General features: G+C 40.6%; 1 protein-coding gene across 1 annotated transcript in view; it reads right to left on the reverse strand.

Moving 5' to 3' along the window:
• pex7 (peroxisomal biogenesis factor 7) overlaps positions 1 to 19770 on the reverse strand; it is a 67732-nt gene extending 47962 nt beyond the window's left edge. Inside the window, exons 1-6 of the mRNA XM_030046568.1 lie at positions 19621 to 19770; positions 18165 to 18305; positions 17131 to 17188; positions 16296 to 16446; positions 16063 to 16140; positions 15843 to 15951 (exon numbers count right to left, since the gene is read on the reverse strand). Of these exons, the coding sequence (XP_029902428.1) occupies positions 15843 to 15951; positions 16063 to 16140; positions 16296 to 16446; positions 17131 to 17188; positions 18165 to 18282 (514 nt within the window). The 5' untranslated portion in view covers positions 18283 to 18305; positions 19621 to 19770. The remainder of the gene's footprint in view (positions 1 to 15842; positions 15952 to 16062; positions 16141 to 16295; positions 16447 to 17130; positions 17189 to 18164; positions 18306 to 19620) is intronic.
• Positions 19771 to 21983: the final 2213 nt, after the last annotated feature.

The raw sequence follows: 21983 nt of genomic DNA on the forward strand, positions 1-21983 counted from the left end.
AGGAAAGGAAAGGAAAGGAAAGGAAGTGAGGAGGGAAAGGAAAGGAAAGGAAAAATAGAGGAAAGGAAAGGAAAGGAAAGGAAAGGAAAGGAATAGAGGAAAGGAAAGGAAAGGAAAGGAAAGGAAAGGAAAGGAAAGGAAAGGCAGAGCAGAGGAGAGATGGTTGGGGTTTCTGGCTGCTCTCTGACGCTCTGATGCGTTGCAGCTCTGAGGGCCACTGACACCACTGATTACACTGGAGGAGCTCACACACACACACACACACACACACACACACACACACACACACACACACACACACACACACATACACACACACACACACCACACACACAAACACACACACACACACACACACACTCTTGATGACGCTGGAGGCAGGGGTCCATGCTACTGTACCACAGCTGGAGATGGAGAGAGGAGAACGAGAAGCGAGAAGAGGGATGAGAGGAGGAGGAGGAATGAGAGGAGGAGGAGGAGGAAGGAGATGAGAGGAGGAGCGGCACTGGGAACATGGGAAACCCCGATAAGCTTATCGGGATGTGACGGCATCTGCCCCCCGCTGTCTCCATCCATCCATCCATCCATCTATCTCTCTCCCTCTCTCTCTCTCTCCCTCTCTCTTCAAAGCCAGCAGTGACAGTGGAGCCTCTCATGCTAATTGCTAAAAGCCACCAGAGGGGAAGCCTCCGCTGCGAGATAAGGCAGCGATTCTCCACCGTGCGCTAATGCTAGCTCGCTCTCTGACATCTCATTATCCATCCACCCATCCATCCATCCATCCATCCATCCATCCACCCATCCATCCAAACATCCGTCCGTCCGACCCAGCATGTTAATTTATTATTTACTCATTTGCATTGTGAGCGTTGAGGAAAGCGCAGTGGACGGGGATTCATTCGGGCGTTGCATGGCGATACGACAATAAACCAGGATACGACGTCGCAAAACTGTGTGCTCGTAAACAAAGAGAGAGGAGCACACACACACACACACACACACACACACACACACACACACACACACACTGCCTCCTGTCTCTTTGGCCATTCAGCGGCGTCGCTGCTGCTGAAAATCCCCTCCTAACACCACGACACACTGCTGTTAAAAAAAAAAAAAAAAAAAAAAACGGTAAAAAGAACAGTGAATTTAGGTTTATTTGAGCTATTAAGCAATTAAATGTCTTTCAATCTTTCAATCACTGCCCTTTTCTACCCATTAATAAAATATCATCATTTCTGCAAACCCACAGTCGTTAAAATCTGCCGGCAATTGATAACTTGATGTGGCAGTTTTTATATGTTTTTGATGCTCAAAATCATTCTTGTATGACAGTTTAATTATGATTGCTTTAATTATTATCAGCATTAAAACTTGTACCAGAGCCTTTCCTGTCTCCTGGAAAGCACACGCGTCAAAAACACGACAAGAAACGAACACATCTGATTCGACTGCAGAGATTCAGCAACAGTTCTGATGTATTTTCAACATGGAGGGAAAAAAAACACACTTTGAACTTTGGAACCGATGACTGTGCTCAGTATGTTTTATGTGATACGTCTTTCTAGTTTCTAAAAACGGGACGTCTTTTCTCCTCGTCAAGGTCAAAACGCCTTGTTGCAGCATTTTGCACAACCCAGAGCTGCTGTGTGTGTGTTTGTGTGTGTGTGTGTGATACCCTGGCATACAACAATTTGGCATCAGAGAGAGAAAAAATTTTAAAAAAAAAAAAAAAAAAAGCGCTCACATGCAGCTCGCTCAGCAGATCTGTGCTGCAGGACGTTTCCGTGTGCACGAGGCGGTGTGTAATCTGGCAGCAGGAAAGCTCCCGAGGTATTTCACGACTGATCCTGGATATGAGTTATACTGGTAATTATCCCACTATAAACATTTACACAGGCTGCATAAAACACAGGAGATGAGCAACGGATTTACACACTGTATATATACTCTGTGTGTGTGTATGTGTGTGTGTGTGTGTGTGTGTGTACAGTGCTGATGAAATCCCTCAGACAGCACATGGACTTAGCAGAGTGCAGCTGAAATTAAATAAACAGCAAGACACCACCGGACAACAAATGCGACGTAATCTATGAAATCCCCTGCCACTCCTGCAACAAAGTGGACATCGGGGAGACGGGCAGGAGTTTTCTCACACGGAAAAGGAACACCAAAAGGAATCTGAGAGGGAGACAGCAAAAAGAAAAAGAAAAAGCACAACTAGAAAATATGAAATCGGCCATCACTGATCATTGCGAAAGAGAAAACCATGTTATGAACTGGGAGGAGGCCGCTACCAACGGTGGATTATGGAGGCAGTAGAGATTAGGAAACGTGCTAACAGGACGATGAACCGGGACGAGGGAGCATACATGCTGTCACACACCTGGACCGCAGTCCCAGGGAGGCGACCTGACAGCAGGAGGCGTGACCGACCGGTCAAATTTGACATAAAGGCCACGCCTCCGTAACACCAGCTGATGAGGCACGTCACCGCCCGACATTCTGGTGACTAGGGACGGTCCGATCCGATTCACTGGATCGGTATCGGGTCCGATCCAGGCCAAAATGACTGGATCGAGTATTGGATTTTTTTTTTTTATTAGAACCCGTCCGATCCGATCCATAAGCCCAAGCTATCTCATATATCCTCAGCTTCACTTTGCGCGACATGCCATAACACAGACGAGCTGTCGCCATGGTTGCCATGTGCCTGTGTTTTCGTCACGTGAGCAGAAGCTGGCAGAGCTGTAGTCATGTACGTTAACGGAGGACAAAAGCGCAACGTTTGCAAAATGAGTGTCTCAAGGGGTGGCAGCAAAACCGGACGTTTTAACACAACGAACTTAATAAAGCATCTGAAGAAGCGTCTCCCTCTCCTTTGCCGCTGCAGTGGTGTTGTAATTGAAAAAAAAAAAAAAAAAACATGTTCTAACTCGCTGTATGAATGCATTAAGATTTCTGGGGTGAAAAACGTTTAGATGTCAGTATCAAGCAAATTACATCCACGTATTATTAACAACTTTCAGAGTGACAAAAAGAATCGGATCGGTATCGGCCGATCCTCAAGGCTGCAGTATCGGTATCGGTATCGGATGTGAAAAAGTGGTATGGAGCCATCCCTACTGGTGATGCTTCTGATGAAGGCGGAAGATTCGCGCCGAAACTGTCAAGGTAAAACAATTTTTTAAAATTTTGTCCTTTAAAAAAAAAAAATCTACGGGAATTAAATAAACAGTCTCATCGAAACAGACGCGCAGTAAAATCCTGTTTTATACTGGCTGTGGCTCGGTTGTGTGAACTTGTTAGTTTTGTTGACAGCCGGCGCTGACGAGTCCTGCTGTGGTGAAGAAACTGACTCTGAACTCACTGGAAGCAGCATAATGCTCATCTGTTGGCTCAAAACACCAATTTCATTTAATCTAAAGTTGGCAGGGGTGAAAGATGGACTCATAATGTGATAAAATGATGATTTCTGTTCTTAGTTTTCTCTGTTTGTATCACTTTAAAATTAATATTTGGGTTTTTTGGGGGCTTTCGGGAGCAATTTGAGGACCTCAATTTGGATTCTGATGTGATTCATCTATTAATCATTAAAAAAAAAAAAAAAATCAATAAACTACCCGTTACTCAAAATATTCATTACCTGCAGCCTGACTGAATTCACTACTGTACTGTCATAACTTATATTCTGAGTAATGTGGCAGTAATGTTATTTTACTGATTGTTATTATATTCTACATTTTATTTTATTGTTTTTATATTGTTTTATATTTTATTCAGTATCTTATTCTTGAGTTTTTTATTATTGCTGTGTTTTTATTGTTTTAAATCTTTTTATTCACTCTCTTGTCTGATTATTTTTATTTTTTTAAATTCTTGATCTTTTATTTTTTTAATTAACCATATTTTATGAGTGTGCATCGGTCTCCTAGTCCTTTTACTTCTTATTTCATGCTCATTTGTCAATCAAGATGTAAAGCACTTTGAATATCATGCAATTGTTTGAAAGGTGCTATATAAATAAAATTTGATTGATTGATTGATTGATTAACTGAGTAGCTATTTTCTAAACATGAACAAGATCAGTCTTAAAGCTGAAAAAAATATATACTTTTTTACATGGTTAGATTATCAAATACAGTATAAATTTCATGATTGTGGCTTAAGGAGTTCCTGATTCAGAGCTCTTCTACAGGAGTGTTTTATTTTTAAAAAAATAATAATAATAATAATAATAACAAGACCAACTTGAAATGGCTGCCTGACATAAACAACATTAGTGGAACTGATAGATTCCCTTATTTTATTTTATTTTTTAACATGGTGATATTATTAACTACAGCACCGTTTTCACAAGTGTTGCTGTAGGGACTTTTTTATTTTCAGTTTTATTTTCAAAAAAATCAACAGGACCAACTAGAAATAGCTTGAAATGTTTTTTTTTTTTTTTTTTTTAATGGAAAAAAAGCTTCTAAATATGTAATACTGATGAACAAAGGTGGTTTTTCAGGGGTTTAGCCCGTGGCTGCAGGGGGACTTTATACATCTAATGGTGTGTTCATTAACATGGGGAATGGCACACTTAATTTAACCGTACTTGTACAATGTCAATTAAGGATATTGTATTCTGCTATTGATGTCTGACCATATTCCCAAACTGGGACTTGCCTCCCAGTAAAACCAGTGTGCTGTGGCTGGTCTCGGAGCGGCTGCACTGGGAGCGCTGACAGGAGCAGAGAACGAGGCAATTTCAAGAAGGACCGGCGAAACATCGATTTCCTTTCCAGTTCAGCAGCCCGGGGATCACCGAGCAACACCTCTGGGACGAGCGCTAGTCGAGACCGGGAAAAAAACGCACTCCGCCCTGTAATCCCAGTCCCAAAAAGCCGTGATTCATGTTGTTCTCTTTTTGTCCTGCATGACGGCATATTGTGTGTTTGCATTACGATGGGTTTCAGTTCATTTATTCATTTGTCCGTCTTCCATGTGCCACATCTCGGACAGCACATACGGGATACCATAGACCTTACTGCAGCCTTCCAGCATTTTTTTAATTACACTAATTGACCCAAGGGGGGCGCTGTAATTACAGGCCAAAAGTAAACACTTAAAAAACCTCAGACACTGCTGGAATGGCATAAAATCTGTTGCAAATATCAAGCTATCCTTGCTCTCCAAGACCATCAATGTGCATAAAATTAGATTTTCCAACATTTTTAGTTCCTTAAAGCTGTTTATGATGTATTTTCCAAAGAGTGACCGCATCATCTGCATCATTTTTTCCACATTTGTTTAATTTGTCACAGGTCAACCCAAAGAGCGTCTGCATTGTGTCCAAATTCGTCAATTCGGTGCCGTCTTACTCACTGGAAAACATGCTTACATCATTAAAAAAAAAAAAAAGAAAAAGACAAAACATAATTTCAGCTTTTTGTCATAATCAAAGTCGAAGTCTACTCCTCGTTTCAGAATACGTACCGAGCCGCAATCTTACACTCATTAAAAAGAAAAGTCTTTTAAAACTCATCACCGGTGTTAGCTAGTTATCCCGTGGGTGTCATTTGGTTTTATGTCAGTTTTATGAAACTCTAAAAATGATGAGTGGACTATAAAATTTTGCCCGGACTTCAATGATAATCATCCAAAATGAATTTAAACACAGATTTTAACATAAAGAGGTGGAAACTGAGGCCTGGATATTGATAAATGTACTGCATAATCAATTTTAATTACAGTTTTCAGTCCTTTGACTCACGGCTGAACATCAAGTTTAGTTCACGTACATCTGGAAAATCTGACGCTGCAACTTAAGAGTCCTGTTTTCTCTTTTATCCCTTATTTTCTTTGGAGAGTAAATACACACCATGCAAGGGTTAATGTTGAGAGAACAAGGTCTCTCTCTCTCTCTCTCTCTCTCTCTCTCTCTCTCCCTATTGATCGCCCACCATCTCATCACGGCGCTGACCGGGCCTGCAGCGGCGAGCTCTGATGCGAGACGGGACCCCTCCATCAACACCAGCCGGGCCCCCGAGAGAGAGAGAGAGAGAGAGAGTGTGTGTGTGTGTGTGTGTGTGTGTGTGTGCTCGTAGCTCCTGAGGTGGTCTGTGATACACCGAGAGAGACTTCAAACAGAGCTAATTAAGAGAGAGAGTGTGTGTGTTTTTGCGTGTGACTGAAAAGTAAAGGAGAGTCTCTTCTACCCAATAATCAACATTAAATCTGTTCCCCTCTTTTTTCTCTCTCTCTATTTTTCCTCTCTGTTTCTCCATCTAGACCTCCCCACATTGTATACTTGTATGCACATTGTATACATCTATGCACGCTGTTTTTTGCACATTGCACACCTCTGATGTCATTTTTTAATGTGTGGATACTGCTGGAAAATGTGAATTTCCTCACTGCAAAAACTCAAAATCTTACCAAGAATATTTGTCTTATTTCAAGTCAAAATGCCTTATTTCTAGTCAAAATATCTCATTACACTTAAAATAAGACATGATCACCTAAGAAATAACTTGTTTTTAGACAATTTCACTTGTTTCAAGTGAAAATTCACTTGTTTCATTGGCAAAATTTGCCAGTGGAAAAAGTGAAAATTGTCTAAAAATAAGTTATTTCTTAGGTGATCATGTCTTATATTAAGTGTAATGAGATACTTTGACTAGAAATAAGACAAATATTCTTGGTAAGATTTTGAGTTTTTGCAGTGCTGAATAAAGTATTAATCTATCTGTCTATCTCTATCCCTAAATCTCTCCTCATGCCTCTCTTCTCCTTCTTTAAAGTGCCGTTAAAGTGCCTCGCTCAGTTCTCTGATTCACAGACGCTGTCCGGGGCGATCTTCAGCGACTTTCTGTCACTTCAGATGGAGCTTTTCCACAACACACACACACACACACACACAAATGTACCCTCCAGTTTCCAAGAGCATGGTTTCTGCTCCCGCTGGGCTCAGAGTGAACAAACACAATCAGCACAATCAACTGTAAAAACACACTACAGCTGCAACTGTGCAATTATTTTCATTATCGACTAATCCTCACATCGTTTTCTCGATTAATTGATTGTTTGGTCCATAAAATGTCAGAAAAAGGTGAAAAATGTTGATCACAATTTCCCCGCAGCCCGAGGCGACGTCCTCAGATGTCTTGTTGTTTTGTCCGGATCAACAGTCCACAAGCCACAGGTACACACACACTCTGCTGTACTGAATAACAATCATCTAAATGTCATTATATTCCAATAATTCGATGACCAGAGGGAATTCTGGGAAAATGACCTTAGCGACCCCAGGGTCACAATGCTGCAGTGATCAATGTCTCCCTTTCCTTGGCAAACACCTGTCAAAATGTCACACCAGTAAAACCTTCTGAACTCAATTCAGCATAAATGAGAATGTGTGTGTGAGTGCATGTGTGTGTGTGTGTGTGTGTGTGTGTGTATAAAACATCAACAACCAACCCTTGCAGGACTAAAGCACTGTCTGTGATGGACGCCTGCTGTCAATTATTCTGCCAGACCCTATCTGGAATCATGGCACACACACTCACACACACACACACACACACACACACACACACACACACACACACACACACAGACATCGCACCTTGCCAGCAGCCTCTACCTCCTCACACTCAGCAACAGGAAATCATTTTCTACAGATGGACAGAAGCAAAAATAAACATCGAGCTCAAGCGGGCTCCTCTGCTCTGTGTGCAACCAGCGGAGATGTAAAGTCTTGTAAAGTCGCCTGGACTGCAAGAGGGAAAAGATGAAAAAAAGGGAAGGAAAATAAGATACAAAGGGGAAAAAAGAACGAAGTGAAAAGGACAATAAACAACCAGCGAGTCACCAGACTCACTGAAGGCCTCACATGTATTGTGAGTGTGTGTGTGTGTCACATGTTATATGTTGCTGTGTGTGAACATCACTTGGCCTGTAACTGGCCAGTGTGCACTTTTACTTTACAGCACGCCGCCACACACACACACACACACACACACACACACACACACACAGAACAGAACATGGCTGCAGGGAAATCTGGGAAACTGCACAGTAAAGGGGAGAAAATAGAAACAGAGACAGGCACGGGAAGGAAAAAAAAAATGATTGCAACAGAAAAAGCCAGATGATAAACGACTGAAGTTAATTCAGATCAATGACGCTGAATCGAAGTGAGCAGCAGAGACACACACACACACACACAGACACAGAGAGAGAGAGCGAGAGAGCGAGATAAAGACTGAGAGCTATTTGTATTTCCAGTACTTTCGTTCCTGCTGCCAGTTAGAAAGCTGAGTAAAGCTGCTGACTGTTGCCCGGGGGGCCGCTGCCGTAAATCACAGTGAGTTCTCTGTGCCCTTCGCTGCTTAAATAAAGGCTTAATAGAAAGAGCTCTCCTCACACTGGCAGTCAGCTGTGACTCAAGCATCCGACGGAGGTTTGACTTTCCTGCTGTCTTGCAGCTGTTTCAGGCAAGACGCCCACCTTCATCCTGTTAATGACGCCGCCAGATACCAGAATGCCTGCAGAACATGCTGAATAAGGCCGAGCAGCCCTAAATCCCTGTGCGATGTGCTAAATTACAGCACTGCAGTGTGCTCCTTTCAGGTTTTTTAAAGTTTTTTTTTCCAGTGACAGCAGATACAGACAAAGGAGGTGAGCCACAGCAAAGGGCCTGGCACAGGATTGAACCCACTGGACCAATGGGCACCAGATTAGCCTTTGGGCCCTCTGTTTGTAAAGCTGTTGACCCTGAATGGAGAACTACAAGGTAAAACCCATAAAAGCTAGAGACAAATGGGGAAAAAAGTAGAAAAAAAAACTGGAAGAGAAGCCATCTGACCATAAACTGCTGACAAAATGAGATCCACAGCAGTCTCAAGCTGTATTTACGGTGTTGTTTCTGCAGCACTACCTAAGCTAGAGATTATATACACCTGGTAATCAATCAATGTCTGTCATGTAGTGGAGGAGGCGGGAAAACATGATGGTACTTGTCTACAGGATCAGTCATTTCAAAGCTGCACATTCATTGTCTATGTAAGCAGCCTTGCGATGCATTTTGGCGGCGTTGCGTTTCGAGAGACGGGGTGTCACGTCGGCGTCTCCTCATTTGCATACAGTCGAGGTTCAGGGTTCTTTATGCAAATTAGACGTTTAAACTAACCGTCGTCGTTCGGATTCAGCAGCTGCATGGTTCATGTCTCGCCTCAGATGTTTTCAGAATCACATTTCGGCGAGCTGCCACGTTGGTCCGGTTTGAAATCAGGGAGAGGACAGTCCACCGGTGAAGCGTTCGTCCAATCAGGTGTAACTAGGAGGTGTTTTTCTGCTGTTGTAGGTGACTGTCAATCATCAGCAGTGGCCACACCCGTCAAGTGTCCAAATCTGGGAATCGGCGCAACATCTAGTGTCAAATATACACCGCTGTAGACACACACCATGAGAGACGGTGATCCAGAGGGAAGGACGACGAACGAGATTTGACTCGGCTGCTGCTGTGCTTTCATTTCAGTATCTTTTTTTTTTTTCTGGGAATGATGAAAATTCGGCGTCTCTGTGAATAGTTTTGGTGCAAAATAAATCGTTGCGATTACCTTAAACTTTCGTGTTGTCTCTTCTCCTTGGACTCGGTGTGTAGGCCTTTAACTGCATGCCTCATGGGCTCTGTTCCCACCTGTTATTAAAATGTGTCTTTGGTGATCCAAACACGAGTGGACGGCTGTCAGTTCGTCTGTACACGCCTGGCATTAACACGCGTCCCACCTGCCCACCTGTGATCGGATCTCACTTTCCCGCTCTATATGCAAATAAACACGTATCTTTTCAGAGAGAGAAAGAGAGAGGCAGAGAAAGACCGTATTCTTACTTCGCTAGTCCTCCTTCCATGCAAAAAAATAAAAATAAAATGTCATTTAACAGGCAGCAACAAAAGGAGACATGCTCGCTCACTCCAGCCTCGTTTTAATGCAGCTGTCAATCACTGAGGAAGTATTTAACATCTGTTACAGCTCGACCTCTGCATGTTGTCAATACATATTTCAGAGACCCCCCCCCCAAAACTTCTTGCATCATGTTTTTAGGGGACCTCATGTCTTATTAAGGGGAGTTTTTATTTATATAACCATCTGCTTTACAGCCGACCTGCACTTCAGTTTGATTTGATCCATCAGCTGACAGTTCAGCTGCTGGCCAGAGTCAGATTGGATATTTTCTCTGTTGGAAAAGTGACAGTCTGGCTGCACTGCAAAAACTCAAAATCTTACAAAGATTATTTGTCTTATTTCAAGTCCAAAATGTCTTATTTCTAGTCAAAATATCTCATTACACTTAAAATAAGACATGATCACCTCAGAAGTAAATTGTTTTTAGACAATTTTCACTTGTTTCAAGGGAAAATTTATTTGAAACAAGTGAAAAATTTGCTTGTTTCATTGGCAAAATTTGCCAGTGGAAAAAGTGAAAATTCACTTGAAATAAGTGAAAATTAGCTAGAAACAAGAAACAAATTTTGCCAATGAAACAAGCAAATTTTCACTTGTTTCAAGAGACAATTGTCTAAAAACAAGTTACTTCTGAGGTGATCATGTCTTATTTTAAGTGTAATGAGATATTTTGACTAGTAATAAGACATTTTGACTTGAAATAAGACAAATAATCTTGGTAAGATTTTGAGTTTTTGCAGTGTGGTGTTGGGGTTCTTGGGCTGGACAAGACAGAGGACGTCAGGTTAGTAGGCGGTCCTTCAATCCGTCCTGGGACAAATGTCTGTTTACACCAGACCACTTCCAAATGCATCCTGAGATCCGATCACTCAGGATGCATTGCTGCTGTTTACACCTGCACTTAGAGGTGTAAGCTTGTTAACAACAGGTGGGAACAAGGCCATGGACAACTAAGGCTTCAAACACTGTGGCCATTTCTGTTTGTCGAAATCGTCGATCAGCTCAATTCAAACAGTAGAAGAAGAACCTCCTTTTCAAATTCAATAACAATTCATAGAGGCTAATCAAAATGATTCATATGTTCATTGTGCCCGAAACCAATGGACTCTCATTAAAAAATTGTCAAATAACCATTTACAGAAACGCTCTCATGGACAAGCTGTGTGCGACTGGTCTGTGCAAAGTGACTGATGTGAGCAGGACATGAGTGAGTAAGACTTTTGAACATTTCTCATATTTCTCATATTCTTTTTGTTGTCGTTTGCCGTAAAGTAACTGATAAACTCCATTCTAACAAAAATGGCAGTTTTTGGACACTTAGTTCACCATGAGGCACATGACTCACCACATTTTGATTGGACTTCACAGATAGAGTTTAATGTCCTACGCCTGAAATGCTGTTGCAAAATCAAGCACTGAAGCACTGAACACCAGTGATTTTCTGGCATGAATATTGCCCATTTGCAGCTTTGAAGAAGTATTCATAAAAAAAAAAAAACATTTCAGTCTAAACTGTAATGCTTTTACCACCATTACCTAAAAATCTGATAAGTGGCTTTTATACAGCCTTCAACTCAGACCCCGGGATGAAAAGGTACAGACTGGGTGCTGCTTTTTCTTGCCTTTCTGATCATGTTTGTGCTTTCTACAAAAGAAAAACATCAAAAATCAAGTTGACAGTTCCAGAGAGGGTCATCTATGCTTTTATCTCTTCAGGTTTAGAGCCCTGCAGCTCACTCTGTTCCTTTCTCAGTTAAAAGTCACTCTCACATCTTCAGCTTGTTCAGAAAGCATCAACTAGGATTTTAACTGGTGCAAAACATCTCTCCACTGACAACTAGTTAGATAAACAGATTGATTTTTTTTTTTTTTTTTTAGACTTAATTCATCAAGTATAAAGCACAACTTGTTCTGGCCTCCAGACATATTGCAGACCTTTTGGTTCATTATAGAGACTTACTGACTGTAGTGAAGTCTCATCTCAAAATTAAAGAGGACTGGAAGATCCTGCTGACTATCTTGACTTGAAATCCTCCCTAAGGTCTTAAGTTGATTTAAGAGTCTCTCTGAACATCCTTAAGTATAGACCTCTCATTTCCTCTGATTGTCCTTAAGTCGACTCAGTGCTAAAGGCAACTGGCCTTCATGAAGTCTAAACTCAACTCTGAAAATGAAATATCCCTCTAACTGTTTTGAAGTCTGGATTCAAGACTAAAGATGAATGAATAATTTTCCTGACACTCCCAAAGTCTAGACTCAAGGTTAAAGGAAATTAAAGGATCCTCAAGACTGCTTTGAAGTCTGGACTCAAGACTAAAGGTAATTCAAGGGTCCCTCTGAACTTCCTGAAGTTTGAACTCAAGAGCAAAAGAAACTGGAAGGATCCCTCTGATTGTCCTGGAGTCGAATTCAAGATGCCTGAATGCTTCTCCTTACTGTCCTGAAGTCTACAATCAAGAATAAAAAACCCCAACCCTCTAACGGCCCTGCTGTCTGGACTGTCTTCAAACTAAAGAATATAAAAAGATCTTTCTGACTCTCTTGATTTCTAGACTAAAGACTAAAGATGATTTAAGGGTCTATCAGAACTCCCTGAACTTTAAACTCAAGAGCAGAACCAACTGTGAGGATCCCTCCGATTTTCCTGAAGTCTACACAAAAGATGACGGAAGACGCCTTCCAAATGTGCTGAAGTCGACACTCAGGATTGAAGGAAATCTGCAGGTCCTTCAAACTGTAATGAAGTCTGGACACAAGATTAATTACGACTGAAGAATTTATGACTCATGAAATCTCAAGACTAAATTTGAAGGGAATTTGAGACCCAAAGTGTGGACGAATCCCTTTGACAGTCTTGAAGTCAGGACTCAAGATTAAAGATGAATAGCAAATCCTTTTTTAACTGAGCCACTGAAAACTGTAGGGTCCCTCCAACTGTCCTGTAATCCAGAATGAAGACCAAAGCTCTTTCTTTTGTCTTACTTTTCCCCAGTGTTATCTATGCTTTTGTGTTACACAGTTTACAGTGTCTCGATGAGTTGTTGTCAGGTTGATGTACGTTATCAGATTCAAACATAGGGAAGCAAGCAGCTGTAACTGCTCAGTGTGGAAGGTCAGTCCGCAGTAATGGCTTTATTATGGAAGGTCAATGCTCGGTAAATCATTTAGCCGCAGAGAGCTGCAGGGCTGCAGAGCTGGGCTGGAGGAGCGATCTGATCTCCAGCTCACTGTACTGTGGCACAGAGCTCTAATAGGCTCTGTATCTCGCCCAATAAAAGCCGACCTCTGACTCTTGCAGATGAATTGAGGCCATCAGGACCATGAAACTCTGGCTAATGCGTCGGACAATGATGTCTAAACACTTTTGGATGTAGAACATTCTGCTCAATGCCAAGATTTAGCTGCATAGTTTGCACTTTCTGGAAGGACTTCATTAAAAAAAAATCTCCCCAACAAAACCCAAGGATTCAGTTTTTGACAAAGACTTTGATTCTTGAATCCTTTCAAAACCCAGTAAATGATAATAAGACACTAACAATGCCCACTGAAACCCACTGTAACAAACTTCGTCAAGGTGGTTCACCATCCTTATAGCAGGATGAGGCAGGTTTCACTGCAGGGGTTTACAGACTGACAGCTCTGACGGTAAAATCCCCCATACCAAAATTATAATTTTTGTTGGACATGGATTAAAAATAATCATAAAAACATAATCACAAGCAATGGTAAGGCAGCTACCAAAATGCTGGAGGTGGACGACAATGACTTGCTGATGTTGGTTATTAAAAAGGCAAAAATTGGCCGGTTACATCCACACATTGACGTTGCAAACTAACTTTGCTGTGAAGCCCTTTATAGTTTAATGAGCAGAGGAAGGCACGGACACTTCCAGGGCTCGTGGTTCAATTCCAGCTCAGGCTACCCATATAAATCATGCATTGCAAGGTGCTTTGGATAAAAGTCCAATTAATCGAGCGTGTCATATCCTAAATAACTCATAAACTGCCACCCGACATCCCCCTTTGAAGGACTGCCCCACCCTCCCTCCTGGTTTTTATTCACTGAACACATTTGTTTCATTCTCAAATTGACTGGATGTACATTTGGTGGAAGAATTTCTTAAATCTTGGTTACTGCTTTGACTGTTGAATTGACCCAAACCTGTGCCTGAGTTACAATTAATTATCAAAATTAAAAAATTCTTCTTTCCTCGACCTCTTTCCACAAACTCAGTTCAAGCCTAGCTCCTCAGCAATCTCTGTTTATAGGTCCCATGGGGTTTGTCTCACCTGTGTAGTTTAATATTTTATTTTAATCATTTTCATCCGCTGTGTGGAAGTGAAAAATAGGGGTCACGTTAATTTTCCAACCTTCGTGGTGGTTCACAAATAAAGCCTCTGGCCGTCAGGCGCTGAACAACCTCCTGGTTTTAAAACCCCATCAGCGGCTTCTGCTCTCTCTGGCAAACCAATTTGCCAAAACTAATTAGCCAACTTGTTTAACCGCGCAGCACTCTCGCAAAGCTGATACCGAACTGAAGACAGAGGCAGCAGCAGATTGACTTCTTCCTCGTCTACAATCAGATCAGGCAGCTGATGCAACAGAAATCCATCATCGGAGAGGCTCCACCCTCTGATAAAGCTACTGTGCGCTCCCTCGCAAGCGGATAAGCTAATCCAAGCGCTCCCTCTGGCTAAGAAAACTGATTCACTTGGTTGTCTGTTGTAGGAAGCTAATTTCTAAAACTCATTTCCTTGATATGGGAAGAGAAGAGGAGGAGCTTCACAGTAACGACAAGCAGGCCTGATAAGCGCCGAGTTTTTTGATAATTAAAACACAATCCACGAGGAGAATCTCATGCCATCCTTTTGTTGATATGTGCCGTCATCACACTTACTTTTTTAAAATGATTTGAAGAAATAAAACCCAACACCTTGAATATTTTTATCGACACCTTGCACTTTGAGTATACTGGTGTTTTATAATTGTTCATTGGGGAAGCTAAAATTGAAATAGTCCATTATGCATGATTACTTTTGCAGACCTATGCTGTGTACAAGATAATACTGCAGTAGTACCTGAGAAAGCTTTCTTGGTAGTAATTTAAGCTGATTTTTTCATTCATAAAACTTTCCTCCAATAATACAACCACATATTTTGACTGTCAACACGGTGTGGCGGTGCATTTATGGGTCCTGACCTTTAAAAAAGCCTTTTTCGTCTTGGTTGCATCCTGATGCCCTGAAGTTATCCGTTTGGAAGAATTGTTCATTTTTAGACTTTTGTACACTTTGAAACTGCCCTGTGGGGAATTATTCCTGCCAAAGCACCCTGTTTCAACTAGAAGTACATCACATTTACAGAAGCAAGACATCATGGAAATGCAGTTTCCTTTAACTTTGAATCCCAACTGGAAGTCAGAGATATCACATGAAACTGGACAAATGAGTTCCTTTCTCTGACAATGAACTAATCCAGTTTATATTCCAGAGACAGAGGTGAGCCCAGGGACATTAATACTGTTACATCGACACCTAGTGGCAGGGACAGGGACCTACACACTGAACTGAAACCACAGCTCCCACACTGGGCAGGATATTGTGATCACAAATATTAACCAGCATTAATGGGCTTTGAGATTTGGGGAACAAAATTATTTTACGTATAATTCACTTTTCTTATAAAATCTTGGCTCTTCATAAGGAAATGTAACACAGTGAAGACTTTCAATGTGGCCACACTGTATGGATGCAAGTTACAAAAATATACAAATAAAATGTTCTATAGTGCAGTCATTCACTGTTCATTTATACATTTGTTTGTTTGTTTATTTGTTTGTTTCCGTCCTTCATTTCTCTGTTGACTCTGTTGCATGGGAGGACTCACCTGAGGCTGAAGCAAAGCATCCTGGGATGTGAGGCGACCAAATGGTGCTGTAGATGACCCCTTCGTGACCCCGAAGCGTGGTCAGTGATTTGCTGAGACTGGGGTCCCACTGGAGGAATGACAAACAAACAAATAAATAAATAAATACATACATAAATACATAAATAAAAAGAAAAGCACAATATTGTTAGAAAGAACAAACAAACAAAAACTCACTGACCACTTTGGCGGTGTGATCCCAGGATCCAGACACGACCAGATTCTCTCCTCTGGTCTGACTCCAGTCTACAGCGTACACCTGGACACACACACACACACACACACACACACTGTCCATGAGACTCACAAAATAAACCATTTCCCAAAAAAGGCAAAGGTGCATGCCTATCTGTGTGTGTGTGTGTGTGTGTCCGTGTGTGTGTCCGTGTGTGTGTGTGTGTGTGTGTCCACTACCTCGTGTGTGTGTTCCTTGGCCACCCTCAGCGGAGCGTTGTGATTGGCTGTGTCCCAGAGCTGCAGGCTGCCGTCTCCGCCCCCGGCGACCAACACGTGCTCATTGGTTTCACTCCACGCCACGTCAAACAGACCGTCACCCCACTCCCAGCTAGCACACACACACACACACACACACACACACACACACACACACACACAATTAGTGATTAGTTTTACGTTTCTGCTTTGTTTGGAGGAAACAGAAGAAGAAGAACTGGGTGGCCCCTTGAGCGCCACCTACAGGAAGTCAAACTCCACCAACAGAAAATCCAAGCCCCGCCCACACTGTTTGATTGACAGGTGATCTCTGAGAAACGCATAACACAGAATCTCACGGCACTTTGTTGCTTCTGATGCATTTAGTTTGTCTGCAAGTGAGTTTTCTTTTGCAATATGACTGTACTGTTTGTAATCTTTGGTATATTTGTATTTTTGTGTATTTTTTGTGTATCACATGTGTATTTTGGTTGTTTGTTTTTTTTTTTTGTTTTTTTTTTTTGCCCGCTATGAGGAGTAGGTCTGTTATAAACTGTAAAGCATGTAAAGCTCTTTGCAGCTTTGATGCTGGGCTTTAAATAAACTTTAACTTGATCTATATTCTTAGAGCCAAAACCTAACGTTAAACATTGATTAAAACAATAATTCAAACACAGAGAGGGGGAAAAAATGAAATATGAACAGGAAAGAGGATCCTGAAGGGCTCCAAAAAATATATATATCTCCATGAAAGCAAAAAAAAATGACATTAAAACCTAACTTGAAGGTTAACAAAACAAAAAATGACTTTATTTACCTTCTGACTATAGAAATGCCTGTCTCCGTCTCATCCAGGACAAGCAGTGTGCCACAACCTGAGCGAGCGCACACACACACACACACGCACACACACACACACACAGAGCATCATCACAATTCAAAAAATAAAACATCAGGCTTGTAAAACTGGACTAGCTACAGCGTGACGGAAAAACAAAATCATGTAAAATAAATAAGATGCAAAATGTCTCGTTCCTTTAAAACAAACATAAATACACACTCCATTTTCCCAGCACTGATAAAACAAGCTGTCAGATAGAAAATCAATAGCTCATCTTGTCAATAACTGATTAATTTTCGACATTTGTTACATGAAAATACCAAATATGCTGATATTAATATCTGCCTGCTTCCGTCAGCTTCATATTCCTCACTCAGTTCACATTTTTAACCCGTCCCTCTGGCCACTTTTGCAACTTGTGATGAGTATCTGTCATTTTTCTACATTTTATAGACTAGATGATTAATTGATCGTTAGCTGCAGCTCTAATTTCAATTACAGATTACAGATTTTATAACCCCAGATTGTTTTAAACACACCTCATCATAAGTGTAAGTGTGTGTATTTTCTGCACTGTGGGATGAGTGCAGTGCATTTAAAGCAGAAGGTTCTCAAACTTGTTCATGTTTTGGATCCCAAAGTTTAATTTCTCTACGCTGCAGAGCGACACGTGAAGTGATTTCTGCCCACAAAACCCTGATAATAAAAGATAAAAATTTGCGAAAAGTGTTAAATTGCTTATTATCAGACGTGAACAGACAAATTCATTGAAATTTCTAAGTTTAAAGCGTGATGTGCAACAGTTTCTAGTGATTTAAACTGCAGAGAAACGTCTTTGAAAGCTGTTGTTGCTGTCTGTTTCACGACAGATGAAGCCTGATGAAGATCTCTCTGAGGTGGGAAACTCGGGATCTCTCTCTCTCTTCCTTTTCATGTTTATTTGTTTATTTGTTATTTGTTTACTTGGTATTTGTGTCTCTCGACTCTGTGCTGTTTGTCTCCGCTCTCACCAGCGATGCCGTAGTACTGCGAGGCGGCGCAGGCCAGCCGGCGGGGGACGAACGGGGACGTTTCCACGGCGTAACCATGACGCGCCGGAGTGCGGAAAGCCTTCACCGTCATCATCATCCTCAGTGAGCCGGGGATCTGCACTGTAACACACAGAGACACACTCCTCAGGCCAGCTTATTATAGTTCATTAAAACTAAAGTAAGAGCTAAAACCAGGTGTGGATAAACATTTTAGTTCACTGAAATAAAAAAAAAAAGAAAAAACTAGACTTAGAAATAACTGAAAGGATCTTGTGTGCTTGTAAAACTGACTAAAATAAAAAATAAATCAGAAAATGTCTTTAGCTTTAGTCTTTGCCAGTTTGGTCAACCCCAGATTGGAATAAAAAATTAAAATTAAACTCCAGCTAATACCCCAACTAATAAAAAAGTAAACTAAAATGGAACCTTTTCAAACAACACAAACTAAACTGAAACGAGGAAACCCAGTGTGGGAAATAAACCGAGTGGAAAACAAAAATTACAAAAGGAAATAAAAATAAAAACTGATGAAAAACACCAAACTGTAATACCTCTGTCCTGAACACAGTGGAAATCTTCTTCTCTGGTTTAATGAAAAATCTCCGAGGTGACTTTCTGTGTCGCTTCAGTAAATATCAGTATCATATTTTTAGTGGCTTTGCTGTATAGTTTTATAATCATAAGTATTATAATTCGCGGTGTCACAAGAATGGAAGGCCTTCCAGTGAATCAGTAGTGAGTTTATAGTGAATTTTGTACATGTTGCAGCATTTTACATCTCCTGTGGTTTCCATGGTATTCCTATGATGTTATTACAGGAACTTCTGCGTGTGTATTGATCAGATGTCTCTGTTTTAAGTAGCAGTACTAGTTTTTATCTCCAGACCACAGGGTTTTCTGTCCTGCACATGGCAAATTCACTTAAACATGGGGGGAAAAAAAATTATATATATATGTCAAATAACCCAAAAATTACAGGAACATTAGCAAAAAAAAAAAAAGGAATTAATTAGTAAATTAATTTAATTTGAAAAAATACAAGAAAGTGACCAGGAAAATCTGAAAAAGTAGCAAAATTAATAAAGAAATTAATTAATAAAAAAAAAAAAAATAGAAATTAATTAAAAATGCACTATTTCAGCGTCAGGTCTGTGCTGCTGGTCCGACCTCAGGTGGCCTGTGTTCAATAAAATGTGAAAGGCTCTCACCAGCATTTAAAGGGGACTATAATTTCTGTCAGATTATGGATTATGTCTGTTTTTGATTAATATTTATCGGCAAATCAACCTCGGTTTACAGAGGCTTTATCACGTTATTAGTGATTATTCAGAGCGTCTCCGGGACGGGCTGTGATGTCTGCACGACGTCCCTTTGAAAGAAACTATGAGATTATTTTTACATGGAAAATTAATTTAAAAAAAAAGACGTTACTCACAGAGGAAAGGCTGCTGTCGTCTTGGTAACCGGATGCAGAGCTCAACGGCTCGTCGGCGGCTCGAAACGCATCATAAGAAAACAAGAAATAAGCAATTATTAATCAAAAAAGTGATGAGAAACCGATAAGTAAGCCTGCTGTCAACTCCACTACCGCACATGCTTCCGTGTTTTGGTCAGCTGACCCGCCAACCCGGAACACAGTCAGGGGGCTGCGGGTCTCCTGAGCCGCCGCTAGGTGGCGACGCTGCGTCAGTAATAAAACCCCGAGCTCTAATTTCTAATAAATAATGGATAAATGTCAAAATATAAAGTCATAAATAAATAATACGCCTAGGCTCAAGAGATCAATTGATATTATTTCAAACATAAGCACAAAATAATTAAAATTTATTTATAATAAAATAAAAATGAAATAATTGTTTTTATTTTTTATAATAAAATAAAATAATAATAATAATATTTAAATATTAATAATAACAATTAAAAGAAAAAACTCAGTAATTAATATATGAAAGCTGATCAACATGGAGCAGGTCTTTGAGCATCTTCATTTACAGTTATGAATGTTAAATTTGCAAAGTGTAATTAAAAATTTTTTTTTGACATGATGCACAGAGAACTGAAGGTGATTTGCAGAACGTTTCCCAAATCATCCCACTGCTGCTGTTACTTTCACCGCAACTGTTGACATTTTAACTCACCGAAACCCAAACAGACTCATGTGATCTCTCTCAAAAGCACTGGGAGTGTTAACTTAATTATTTTTCTTAATAATTTCCTCTCTCTCTTTCATTTAATCATTAATTCATATATTTTTTTTACTTATTTTTCTGTTATTTAACTCATTTTGTCCGCAAATTTCCAGCTCATTTCTTGCAGAGTTGCCTTTTTCTCTGATGTTTTTGGCAGAAATCACAGCCTCAAAGGGTTAAACTACAACCTAGCATCCAAGACAGACTCCCACCATTTCAACCATGAACTGTTTATTATTATTATTATTATTATTATTATTGTTGTTGTTGTTGTTGTTGTTATTATTGTTGTTGTTATTTTATTTACTTATATCAACTTTATTTAACCAGGAAATCCACTTCAGATTCAGAGGCTCACATTTTCCTTAAAGAAGGAATTTTTTATTTATTTATTTATTTTTATTTTTTGCAATTAGTTGTGTTTTAAATGCTTGTCTCTGTGAGTGTGTGTGTGTGTGTGTGTGTGTGTGTGTGTGACAGTTTCTCATGAGAGGCTCGCATCATGCGCTGGCACACAGCGCAACACGCAGAAATACAAAGTGCACGTTTCATTTCACACACACACACACACACACACACACACACACAGAGAGAGAGAGAGAGAGAGAGAGAGAGTCGGGGAACCCCCAATATGTTTCCCAGAGTGTTTTTAAGCCTAAATATAGGAGCAGGGGTCAAAGGTCACAGAGACTAAAAACAGAACCGCCAGAGGTCAGTGATACGAACTGAGCGGCAGGATGTCTGACACACACACACACACACACACACACACACAGAGAGAGAGAGAGAGAGAGAGAGAGAGAGAGAGAGAGAGAGAGAGAGAGAATGGGTGGACAAAAATGATCTATATGTCTTTTTTATTATTATTTTCATGTAAATAAATTCATCATATTTTGTAATTTTTGACTCTCACCAGTCCTGATCTGTGAGTCTGCTGGACCAATCAATCAACCAACCAACCAACCAACCAACCAATCAATCAACCAGTCAATCAATCAATCAATCAATCAATCAATCAATCAATCAATCAATCAATCAATCAATCAAGTTTATTTGTCACAGAAACATGTGCATATGGACAACAGCTGCATTCAGCTCATATGGGAGACACCAAACCAACACACTCATGTTCACATGTTCAGAGTCATGTGAGTCCCTCCAGATACCATCACACACACACACACACACACACACACACACACACACACACTGTATTATGAATCATGGTTTACACCAAGCCAAACATCTGCAGCGTCGACCACAGAGCAGAAGTCCCGGACAGCAGCTGTGCTCTTCATGTCGTTTTAAAGGAACAGTTCACTGCAAAACTAACATGTTACATGTTCATTTAAAATAAAAAGCGACTACAACGCTTCACTTCTTAAAGTCTAATTTTCCCGTAAACTTCTCCGTAAGTGCAGCAACAGCCTCACATCCATGTTGTGTCTCTGCTGAGGCTCCATCAGTCCGACACCGAGGGAAACATTCAAAGCCAAGATGATGCTGTTTTATGGCTGCAGCATCACATCAAATAGAGAATATCTGCATGTTTTGTGCATCAAATTTTTCCCTGGAATTCAGCAGCACATGTTTGGGATCCCACCGTTAA

Source organism: Myripristis murdjan, chromosome 24 (assembly GCF_902150065.1).
Source record: "Myripristis murdjan chromosome 24, fMyrMur1.1, whole genome shotgun sequence".
Lineage (NCBI taxonomy): Eukaryota > Metazoa > Chordata > Actinopteri > Holocentriformes > Holocentridae > Myripristis > Myripristis murdjan.